We start from the raw sequence: 11,693 nt of genomic DNA on the forward strand, positions 1-11,693 counted from the left end.
TGGCACAAAACTGGCCCTTGGCAAAGATTTGTGGCGTGAATGAAATGCCCAGCAAAGAGCCCCACGACACAATAGGCATTTTAAAATGGCAGCTCTGGGGACGCCTGAGTGGCTCAGTCTGTTAGGCTCAGGTCATGATCTCACGGTTGGTTGAGTTCCAGCCCAGCGTCCAGCTCTCTGCTGTCAGTGCAGAGCCCTCTTCGGATCCTCTGTCCCCCCTCCCCCTTTCTGCCCCTCCCCCGCTCGTGCTCTCTTTCTCTCTGTCTCAAAAATAAATAAACATTAAAAAAAATTTTTAATAAAATAAAATGGCAGCTCTGGTCCCCTCAGAAAATACAGGGTGACAGACACCCCCAAGAAGAACAGGACAAGTCCTGATGAGGGGGGGTGAGTTCTTACCTGGAGGGGGAGTTAGACTCTCCTACTCGGTCCCAGGTTGGACTCTGGATTAGCCGCTAAATCCTCATTTCTCTGGCCCCTCCCTCTCCCCACCCCACTCCCAAACTGGGAGGTTAAGGGTTAACTCTAAGAAGCCCCCTCATTACCTGGATGGGACCAGAGCTGGGAACTTCCTGTTCAATTTTCCGGGAGCCCTTTCCCAGTCTGGCTGAGGCTGACTCTGGCCCTGGGGCCCTCAAAGAACCCTTAGCAACCCCCCCCCTCTGGAGTGGGGACCCCGAGTGGTGAGTTGCAAGGAAGCCTGGGGTAAAGGCTGCCAGGACAGACCCAAGGGGTTCCTAGCAGGTTGGAGGGAAAAGAGGGACCTGGGCCTCAGCGAAGGGATGGGGGATTGGGAAACTGGAAAAGAAAAAAGTCTTGGAAGGATGTGGGTGGTCTATGCTGGGAGCCCAGTGCCAGCCAGCTCTGGGGCCATCGAGGAGGGTGGCGGGACTTCCTGTAACATGGGCTTGCTGTACCCACTGGGGAGGGGAAGGCAGGCAGGCTCCATGTGCCCCCAGGTGGACGGCCGGCCTCCTGGACTCAGCTCACCACCCGGAGGGGAGCCTGGCCAACAAAAAGTAGCCTGTGACTCTCCTGCCAGCTGTGTCCAGGGAGAAAGGGAAGGTCCCCGGCCAAGGATCCGGGGGCTCGGGGCTCTCCCGTTGTCTGGGTGGGTCCTGCGGCCGCACTGCCACCCCGGGCTGGTCCAGCCCTTGCCTCCCACCTCGCTGGGCTCCAGATTAAGCTGGTCGAGTATCGGAGGGTAGCTGCAGAGCTCTCACCCCCCACAGATGTGCATATGAACAGAGCTTTTGTCCTGGAGACTGGGGGGTGGGAAGGAGAGGCTCTGCAGCCAAATTCCCTTAAATTCCTCCTCTTTCAAGCCTTACCACCTCACCTGAAGTTTCCGGGCACCCCTGCCTGTGTCTAGGCCTGAGGGCTAGAACTCAGAATCTCCTTATTTTTTTCTGAATCGCGCCGTGATATTCTGGCTAAGACGAGGCAAATCGCACCGGGAGGGAGGGGAACTGGGTCCTTTTCTGTTTCCGAGCTTTTGCACCCTGGTCAAGATCAGTGTCCTCACCTTAGAGAAAATCTTGGCTCCCCCTGCTGTGACCTTGAGCAAGGCACCCGTCGGCTCCCACTGTGGCCTCTGCGCTTGTCACATGGAGAAATTATAACCCACCCCGTGGGCTGGGGGTGGACGAAGCAAGCCTGAGTTGAGAGCCCCTCCAGGTCAGCACTCAGTACCTGCCAGCTATTATCACGAGGCTGCTGGTCACACGCGATCGCTTCTATCCTTTCGCTCCTGCTGCCCAAAGAGTGAGACAAAAGCCCATTCTCTTCAACACTTATCAGAGACTTTTTCTGCACCAGTGTCGAGGGCTTTCCTCAGTAAGTACAGCTGCCAGGCGGCCATCCCCGTTGCGTTACTTCCACTAACACACACGGAAGCCGCTTCAAGCACGAGGCGAACGGTTGTGCTCGAGACGCAGCTCCTACTCGCAGGCGGAGGGGAGAGAGACCCTCAGCCATGATCGTGGCCCAGCGTGACCACGGACGGGTAGATGCAGGTTGCTGGTGTGTCGGGGGGGGGTCCCTGAAGAGAGACGTCAAGGGGTGAGAGGCGCCCCGTGGGGTCGGGCGAAGGAGGGACGGGGAGGGGGGCTGGAGAGAGGCTGGAGCCACCATGGCTGCCCGGGGGCAGGTGGCCAGGATGTAACCCTGGGCCTTTGTTTCGGCATCCCCGGGCTCTCCCTCTCTGAGGTGGAAGCGCTGGGCCGGGTATAAAACCCGCTCTTCCTCTGTTCTGTCACACCGCGCCTCACTCCCCCCACCAGAACAGGAGGTCCCTTCCGCCCTCAGCCCTGCAACAAGGAGGCTCCTCCACAAACCGTCCAAAGCTCTTGACGAGGCTGACCTCCCCCCGGCCGCGTTGCCAAGGCGGGCCCGTGACGGGAATGACTGTTAGCTGCGCCCACTTGTGGCCTTGCCCAGCAGTGACGAGAACAGCAGTTGTGGCGTCCGAGCACCCACCGGGTGTGGTCTGTAGGTGGCGGGCACCTCTCTGCTGTCTCTGGGTGGTGGGGAGCGATGTCCCTCTGCCTGGGATGTCCCTGGCGTGGGGCTCGGGGAACAGGTTTGGGAGAAGCTCATCATCGGTAGCCCTGAGGCCAGAGAGCAGGGAGGGCAGGCGGATGTTGGAACTTGGGTTTTTGTGTCCGTAAAATAATTGCAGCCCAAATTAAGAGAGGAAAGTGCTTCAAAACTCTGGAGCCGAGGTGCTGGCCTGTGCCGAACGACGTAAGCCTTCCGGGTTGTGCTGAAGGACCGAACTGAGTCCCCTGGGGGTGTGGCTGAACTTGAGGCATCTCCCTGTTCATAGATCTGGGTGACCCCAAAAGGAAAGAGTGGGCGGCCCTACAGAACCCTCTGGTCTGAGAGGAGAGATGGGCCCGTGGTCAGTCCTGTGGACCCAGTGCCCCCTGGTGGCCAGTTAGAGCCACTTTTTATCGCTATTTGGGGATGGATACCTTCCAGAAGGGTAGACCAAGGAAGAATCCAGAATTAAAAAAAAAAAAAAAAAATAGGAACGAAAGAAATGATTGCCTCTCCTGCCCATCACCCAGCTCCCAAGGGTGTATCCAGTAGAGGTCTCAGGTGGACAGGGCAGCTTTGATTGGCCTTGCAGACCTGTCTGTCACCGATCTCTGCAAGTTCTCTGCAGATCTCTGCAAGCCTTAGTCTCTCATCTGGAGACCCACGCCCCCATCTCACCTCTCTGGCTCATCCTGCCCTCAGTCTCTTGTGGAACCTGGGAGGGGAGGAGATTGGTACACCAAGTGGGTGCTCAGCCCTGCCCTGATCAGCTGGGTGGTCGTGGCCTTGACCGCTGAGAGCCACCTCCAGAGCCATAACGTGAGAGTCAAGATGTCTGGTCAAGGAGAAATCCCATGCATGAATTCCCCACTCCCCACCCAGCCCCCACCTTTTGTCTTTAAAACTGCCAAACTTCCGGAGACTTTGAGAGAGCAACGCAGTGGACGTCAACACATCCATCTCCCAGATTCAAGAGTTCTTTTACTTTCCCCATTTGCCTTTACTATCCCTAAGTATGGCTGAACCCTCGGGCCCCCTTCCTTCCAAACCCTTCAACATCTCCCCAAAATAGAGGCATTTCCCACAAACCACAAAACTGGAATCCTTTCTCAGAAATTAATGGTCAGCTCCATTGCAATCTAGTGTCCCATCCATATTCCAATTTCCCCAGCTGACTCCAGAATATCTTTTAGAGGATCCCTACTTCCCCCTCCACCCATCCCCTCCCCTCTTTAAAAACATCGGGCTCCAGTCAAGGTTCCTTCATCCCGCCATGTGGCTGTTAGTTTCCTCTAGAGCCATGCGCCCCCTACAGGTGCTTTTAAAAATAGTGCTGAAGGACAGGGGCCAGTTTGCCAGAAATATTCTGCATTTGTAATTCGTTCCATTGTTTCCTTGAGGGATCATTTCACTTGTTCTTTTTTTTTTTCTTTTAATTGAATAAATCTGACGTGTGACATTGTGTCAGTGAAAGGCGTACAGCCTGTTACTTCGATACGTTTGTATATTATAATACGACTGCTGAGGCAGTGGTATTTATCGAACTACATAATTACCCCGCAGTAGTATTGTCTATATCCATTCTACTGTGCATTAGATCTCTATGGGTTATTCACTATGAGTTACAAATTTGTCCCCTTAAACACCATCGCTCTCATCCACTGCGCCCCCACCCCCCCCCGCCTCCCACTCACTCTTATTTCTGCAGTGCAAAGTGGGGTCTAAAGGCCGGATCGCGTTGCGATGGAACGTTTCTGCCAAGAACCCCTCTTTGGCGGTGCCGTGTCCTCCCTGGGACCTCAGGAGGCGGGGAAACCAGGCGGTCCTGTCTCAGAGATGCCACTTTTGATCACTGGGGTGAAGTGACGTGAAATTCGAAATGCTGCAGGAAGGAGTGAAGACACGGAACCGTCGGTTTTCTCTGCCTTTTCGCGTTTGGGGCTGTCCTGCCGTCCGAGCCGTTGCCTAGGACCAGCGAGAGAAACATGATTCCTCCGGAGGTCACATCTTTAGGCATTTCTTAACACCGCAGGTGTGGGAGCAGAGCGGGAGAGACCTGACAGTGGGACCAGCTGCAGCGAGCCGTGCCCCGCCGCACCCCCCCCCCCCCCGGCTGAAGGATGCTCGAAGAACCCGTCCCGGCCGCCCGAGAGCCCGAGCAGCTCGGAGCAGTCAAACTGGAGGAAGAGGAGGCCGTCGGTCAGGAGGACCTCAGGCACACCGAGGCCAGGCCCCGGCCCGAGGTGGCTCACCAGCTCTTCAGATGCTTCCAGTATCAGGAGGACATGGGGCCGAGGGCGTCCCTGAGCCGGCTCCGGGAGCTGTGCTGCCGCTGGCTGCGGCCGGCCCTGCACACCAAGGAGCAGATCCTGGAGCTGCTGGTGCTGGAGCAGTTCCTGAGCGTGCTGCCCCCGCACCTGCTGGCCCGGCTCCAGGGCCAGCAGCTCAGGGACGGCGAGGAGGTTGTGCTGCTGCTGGAGGGTGTCCAGAGGGAGTCCAGCGCCGTGGGGCCACTGGTAAGGGGGACGGGGGGCGGCCGGGCGGCAAGACAGGGACTCGGGTGCCCCGTGAAGGAATCACCCGACACCATTTTCCTCCCTCTGACAATTGCTTCTTAACCTCCTAAGTCCTGTGACCCTCCCCTTTCCGTGGCCCCCTTTCCCTTGGGAGTGAGGAGGACGCGCATTGTCCCTCTGCCCTGTTCGCCACCTGACACAGACGCATTTTGCACAGGATTTTAGTTTTAATGCTGGCAAGAATTGTCCCCGTGCAGACGTCACTTCGGAGGACCAGGGGGGCTCTTCCCAGGTCTCCAGCCACAGCCCCAAAAAGGAAGTGCCCTCAGAAGGACCCCCCGCCCCGGAGCCAGCCGTGGAGCCCCCAGCATCCCAGCCAGGGCCCTCCAAGCCTGCTGAGCTGGGGACCTGGAGACATCCCCCAAGTTCAAAGCAGCCACTGAGCCCAGGCCCCAAGAGGACATTCCAAGCCCTGCAAGAGTGTGGTGAGCAGCTGGTGCCCGGGCAGGCGGGAGCCAGGAGGCCCGGTACGTGAGGACGGGGTGAGACGAAGGCACCCCCCTCTTTGACAGGGATGGGAGAGCGCCGAGATGTCTCTCCCAGGGCCCTGACCACGGGTGCGCCCCCCGCACGGCCGGGGGAGGGTAAGTCAGCCCCCTAACGGCTCTCTCTTTCTCCCCCCGACGCTGCCAGCCCCCCAGGGCCCTGTCCTGTGGCTGGAGGAAGACTCCCGAGACCAGGAGCTTGCAGCTGTGCTGGTGAGCTGGCCCGGCCCCTCCGTCCAGACCGTCCTCGGCCCCCGGACGCTCTCTGCCCCTGCTGCTGTGGCAAATCCGTGTCTTCCTTAGTTTAAACCCTCAGAGTCTTCCATCCCCCTCAGCTCACAGCCCCACTCCTCTCTCACCAAGGGTCTGGCTCATCCTTTTGTTACAGGAGTCCCTGACCTTCGAGGATGTCCCAGCAAAGAAGGCGTGGCCTGTCCACCCTCTGGGTAAGCGGCCCTTCCTGCTGGGGACCACTGAAGGCTCTCTCCTTGTGTTTCCAGAGTGGTCTCCAAAGCTCCAGACCCTACCTGACTTTTTAGCCTCTTTGGCTAAAAATGGGCTACGTTAACACGAATTCCTTCCTTCCTTCCTTTCTTCCTTCCTCCATTCGTTTACTTATTTTATACTTTTTATTTTTTTTAATTTTTTTTTTCAACGTTTATTTTATTTTTTTGGGACAGAGAGAGACAGAGCATGAACGGGGGAGGGGCAGAGAGAGAGGGAGACACAGAATCGGAAGCAGGCTCCAGGCTCTGAGCCATCAGCCCAGAGCCCGACGCGGGGCTCGAACTCACGGACCGCGAGATCGTGAGATCGTGACCTGAGCTGAAGTCGGACTCTCAACCGACTGAGCCACCCAGGCGCCCCACTTATTTATTTTTGAGACAGAGAGAGAGCACGAACAGGGGAGGGTCAGAGAAAGAGAGGGAGACACAGAATCTGAAACAGGCTCCAGGCTCTGAGCTGTCAGCACAGAGCCCGATGTGGGGCTTGAACCCAGGGACCGCGAGATCATGACCTGAGCCGAAGTCGGACGTTCAACCGACTGAGCCACCCAGGCGCCCCTAAAATTTTTTTTTAATGTTTATTTATTTTTGAGAGAGAGAGAGAGAGAGCGTGAATGCAGGAAGGGGCAGGAAGAGAGGGAGACACGGAATCCGAAGCAGGCTCCTGGCTCTGAGCTGGCAGCACAGAGCCGGACCCAGGGCTCAAACCCACGAATCGTGAGATCTTGCCCTGAGCCGAAGTCAGTCGCTCAACCGACTGAGCCACCCAGGCGCCCCTCCTTTACTTATTTTAGAGGCTTATTGTGTTTGATGTAATCATCAACCCCGTTAACTTTGAGCTTTTAAAACGGGTGGTCATGGGAGTGCTTGCTAAGGGGTTTGGGGTTTCCATCCAGGGGAAGGACAGAGTTCTGACACTAGATAGACAGTGGTGACAGTTGTGCAACACTGGGAATGTACCTGATGGACCTGAACTGTGCACTTTAAAATGGTTACTACGGTAAATTCTATGTTTTTTACCGTCACCTTCTGCCCCCCCCCCCCCCCCCCGCCCCCTCCCGGATTTCGGGATCCTGGGTTTCTTTCTGCTTTGAGGCAATGAGGCCCTGGCAATTCTTGGGGGCCTCTAAGAATAGGCCTGCCCACATACCCCCCCGCCCTTTTCCTGCTTCTCTCTCAGGACCCGGAAGCAGAACCCCAGATGAGGAGTTCAAAGAGGAGCCCAAGGCGGTCGCCTGGCCTGCGGCCCTCTCAACAGAGCCTCAGGCAGACGGTCCTGCGGCGGCGGAAGAGCCCCAGGTCCAGGTGCTGGGGCCTGGCCCCGAAGTGAGTGGCACCGGCGGAGGAGGGTCCCCTCCCAGCAGGAGTGACATTCTGGAGGTCAAAGTGGCCGACGGGCCTCCCAGGTCGGAGGCAGAGATGGAATTCATCTGCACCGACTGCGGGGTGACTTTCCGACAGCTGGCCCGCCTGGAGGCGCACCAGCTGCGGAGTCACCCGGGCGCCCGGTCCTTTCCGTGCGAGCGCTGCGGGAAGAGCTTCGGCCGCAGTTCCATCCTCAAGCTGCACATGCGCACGCACACGGACGAGCGGCCACACGCCTGCCACCTGTGCGGCCACCGCTTCCGCCAGAGCTCCCACCTGAACAAGCACCTTCAGACGCACTCCTCCGAGCCCGCCTTCCTGTGTGCCGAGTGCGGCCAGGGCTTCCAGCGGCGCGCCAGCCTCATGCAGCACCTGCTGGCGCACGCCGAGGGCCAGCAGTCGCCGCGCGCCCCCGAGGCCAAGCCCGAAGCGCGCGAGCTGGCCGTTGTCCTGTGCTCTCACTGCGGCCAGACCTTCCAGCGCCGCTCCAGCCTCAAGCGCCACCTGCGGATCCACGCCAAGGACAAGGGCCACCAGTGCTCGGAGTGCTCGGGCAGCCTGCGCTCGGGCCCGGAGCGCAGGCCGTACGTGTGCAACGACTGTGGCAAGGCGTTCCGGCGCAGCGAGCACCTGGGGGCCCACCGGCGCGTGCACACGGGCGAGCGGCCCTTCTCGTGCCAGGTGTGCGGCCGCAGCTTCAGCCAGAGCTCCCAGCTGGTGTGCCACCAGCGGGTGCACACGGGCGAGAAGCCCTACAGCTGCCCGCACTGCGGGAAGCGCTTCGTGCGGCGGGCGGGGCTCGCCCGCCACCTCCTGACGCACGGCGGCCCGAGGCCCCACCACTGCACCCAGTGCGGCAAGACCTTCAGCCAGACGCAGGACCTCGCCCGCCACCGGCGCAGCCACACGGGCGAGAAGCCGTGCCGCTGCAGCGAGTGCGGCGAGGGCTTCAGCCAGAGCGCCCACCTGGCGCGCCACCAGCGCATCCACACCGGGGAGAAGCCCCACGCCTGCGACACCTGCGGCTACCGCTTCCGCAACAGCTCCAACCTGGCCCGCCACCGCCGCAGCCACACCGGCGAGCGGCCCTACGGCTGCCAAACCTGCGGCCGGAGCTTCCGGCGCAACGCCCACCTGCAGCGGCACCTGGCCACCCACGCGGGCGCGGGGACCGAGGCGGCGTCCAGGCCGGCCGAGCCCCCGCAGGAGTGCCGGGAGTGCGGCAAGAGCTTCAGCCGCAGCTGTAATCTGCTGCGCCACATGCTGGTGCACACCGGGGCCAGGCCCTTCTCGTGCGCGCAGTGCGGCCGCAGCTTCAGCCGCAACTCGCACCTGCTGCGCCACCTGCGAACCCACGCCCGCGAGACCCTGTACTAGCCTCGCGCAGGTTCCGCCGGGCCCCGCCCCGCACGCGCGCGCGCGCGCCTCTGCGTCCCCCGTGTCCTGGGCAACCGAGGCCTGCGGTGGGCGTCCCTGGCCCCGCCCCGCCCCGCCCCGCCCCGCCCCGGCCTCCCTCTGGCTCCGCCCGACCTGTGTGTTAGTTTTCCCCTACCCCGGAGGCAGGTCTCCCTGGCTTCAGGGTTGTATTTCAAAATCCTAAAGTAAAACAGCTTTCCTGAAAATGACTCTGCTTTATTTTTTTTGTGAGGTCCACCAAAACGCTGTTACCCTCCTACTGTGACAGTGACGCCTTTTTCCCTTCCCTTCCCCAGCACCTTCCATAGCAGGCTGGGGGGAGCAGGCCCAAGGACGGGCCTCCTCCCCCACCCGCAACACACACACCCCGAAAGGGCCAGGGTTGGGGGGGCGACAGACGGGTGCCATCTGTCCCAATCAGCTGTGAGGAAGGCCCGGGAATCTCACCCGGAATTCTTCCTTCTCTGGAGTCGGCCCCTAACCTGTGCTGTCCAGTCCAGTACCCTCTAGCTGTATGTGGCCGTTTAAATTAATTAAAATGGTGGGACGCGTGGGTGGCTCAGTCATTTGGGCGTCGGGCTTCAGCTCAGGTCATGATTTACGGGTTGGTGAATCCAGCCCTGCGTCACGCTCTGCGCTGACAGCCCAAAGCCTGCCTGGGATTCTCCTCTCTCTGTCCCTCCCCTGAATTCTGTCTCTCAAAATAAATAAATAAAAACCTGAAAAAAATAATTACTTTAATAATGGAATATAATTTAAAATCCCAGATTCTGGGTCATTCCAGGAAACCTTGCTTTTGGCATGTAGGTAACTGATTCAAATCGAAGCTGCCAGCAGATGAAACGAAACCTGCCTGGTGGCCAAGACAGGTTGCGGGCTGGGGACCCCTAACGACCCATAATCCTGTAAACCCGAAGGTGGTTTGGGAGAGTGCCCACCTTCTCCGACCTCTCAGGCAATCTTGGCAATCCGGTGGACAGATTTCGTTTTCTCCCAGTCTAGTGGACAGATTTTTAAAATCATGTGACTTTTGGTAATACCGCAAAAAAGAAAACAACCCACCCCAGCTGTAGGGCGTGTGCACACACACTTCCTGCTCTAGTCCGTGGCTTGTCACCTACAACCTTTCGGGTTGTCTTTGTCCCTCCACCAGCCTGACACACGACTGCTCTTTAGCAAATGCTTGTGGACATACAGTGCGCTTGTCAGCCAGCGGCCAAGGGACTTGGGAAAGATCTGTCCCCAGATCTAGAGGAGGTCCGTGTTTTGGGGGGTTGGGAGGAAGATGAGGTGGGGTACAGAGAGTCACCAGATGTCCCAGAACAAATTAGAGCCTTGGAAGATGCCCCGAGGAGAACTTTTCAAGAAGGAAGCTTTCTTGATCAACTAAATGAGTAAGGAAGTTGGGAGAACCCATAGCATTTGAAGGCTTTATTTCTTGAGCACCTACTATGTACCAGGGAACGTGCTGGGCTATTGAGGAGAACAAAGCCTGAAATAGAAGAGGGAGACCACCTCAGAAGAACCGGGGGGAAGGCACCGTCATCGGAGGGAACAGCAGGTGCAAAGTCCTTGAGCAGAGAATACTGTCCCTGAGGGAGATCTGTAGGAACCTGATGACACAGACACAGTCTCAGAGGCCCAGGTCAGAGTGTATTTACGATGGGAAGATGGGAGGGTGTTAATCAGGCAATTACTTCATTTTGCCATGACATTGATTTGGCCTCGGCCCTGGAAAGATTTGGCTTGAAAGAGGCAAGACCAAGGCGACCAACTAGGTTTGGGATGACGGTGACCTTGATGGGGCCGTGGGGTCATGAAAGCCCCTGACGTCTTCAACACGGTAGGCAGGTTTTCTCAACTTCTCACCGGAGTCAAGCGCAAAGGCACAAGGAGAAGTAAGAGACAGTCTGACCACAGGGTCACGTGAAAATGCGGGTCAGGGGTCTAAAAGAAACTGAATGTTGACTGGCCATGGGAGGAGAGGACACGACGTCCAGGGGGAAGCGAGAGCTAGATCAGGCCCTGGCGGGGGACGGCCCCTTGGAGCTGGAGACTCAGGCCTGAGATGGGCCTCCCAGTGTAAAAGGCTCTCAGAGGGATCCCCTGGGAATGAAACAGACTGTGGGCCAGCACAGGGCTCCCCAAAGTCCGCTCCCTCTCCGGGCAGGGGCAATGAGCAAGCAGGACCCCTCAGGATGACCAGGGCCACCATCAGGGTCTGGCTTAGCCCTTGCCCACTCCTCGTGGACTCACAGCTGTTCCCCAGGGAGGTGATTTTTCTAAGAATTAAGAGTTCATTCGTATGACCCGAAAGGGTCTTTAAGAAACTGGCAGATGGGGGGGGGGGGGGTTGTGTGGCTCAGTCAGCTGGGCAACCGACTTCGGCTCAGGTCATGCTGTCCCAGTTCATAGGATGGAACCCTGAGTCCAATGTCGGGCTCGGTGCTGATGGCTCGGAGCCTGGCGCCTGCTGCGCATTCTGTGTCTCCCTCTCTCTGCCCCTCCCCTGCGCGCGCGCGCACTCTCTCTCTCTCTCTAAATAAACATTAAACAAAGAAAAAAGAAAAAACAAAGAAAACGCCACAGGAGTGAGTGATAGAAATGCCCCCAGCTGTGAGGCCTCCCGGCCCCCAGTCACCTCCCCACATCCCTCTCACCCCTAGGCACACCTCTCTGGTCTGGAGCCTCTCCTTTGCTGGCGTGTTTTCCCCCACCCTCACCCCACCCCACCCCACCTGTCCCCTTTCCTGCTCTGTCCTCAGGTCAGGGCCCCGGAAACCGCCCCCCCCAGCTCTATCTCA

General features: G+C 58.6%; 1 protein-coding gene and 1 long non-coding RNA gene across 2 annotated transcripts; one reads left to right on the forward strand and one right to left on the reverse strand.

The window, feature by feature from the left end:
* Positions 1–3,896: 3,896 nt before the first annotated feature.
* On the reverse strand, positions 3,897–4,906 carry LOC123382525. Its single transcript, XR_006591007.1, has 2 exons — positions 4,794–4,906; positions 3,897–4,506 (listed from the first exon to the last, which is right to left on the reverse strand). It is a non-coding gene; the product is annotated as an uncharacterized LOC123382525 (long non-coding RNA).
* ZSCAN10 (zinc finger and SCAN domain containing 10) lies at positions 4,493–8,876 on the forward strand. The gene is made up of 5 exons (XM_023249718.2): positions 4,493–5,057; positions 5,275–5,542; positions 5,751–5,815; positions 5,991–6,048; positions 7,289–8,876. The coding sequence occupies exons 1-5, from the start codon at positions 4,662–4,664 to the stop codon at positions 8,848–8,850; spliced, it is 2,349 nt and encodes a 782-aa protein (XP_023105486.2). The 5' UTR covers positions 4,493–4,661; the 3' UTR covers positions 8,851–8,876.
* The last annotated feature ends 2,817 nt before the right edge of the window (positions 8,877–11,693 follow it).

This window comes from Felis catus, chromosome E3, assembly GCF_018350175.1.
Source record: "Felis catus isolate Fca126 chromosome E3, F.catus_Fca126_mat1.0, whole genome shotgun sequence".
In the NCBI taxonomy this organism is placed as follows: domain Eukaryota; kingdom Metazoa; phylum Chordata; class Mammalia; order Carnivora; family Felidae; genus Felis; species Felis catus.

Excerpts from the sequence above, each read along its gene's own strand:
- ZSCAN10 (XM_023249718.2), top strand. The coding sequence starts at position 4,662 with ATGCTCGAAGAACCCGTCCCGGCCGCCCGAGAGCCCGAGCAGCTCGGA. Across the intron at positions 5,058-5,274 it reads CCAGCGCCGTGGGGCCACTG|GATTTTAGTTTTAATGCTGG; the intron begins GTAAGGGGGACG and ends CATTTTGCACAG. Across the intron at positions 5,816-5,990 it reads AGGAGCTTGCAGCTGTGCTG|GAGTCCCTGACCTTCGAGGA; the intron begins GTGAGCTGGCCC and ends CTTTTGTTACAG.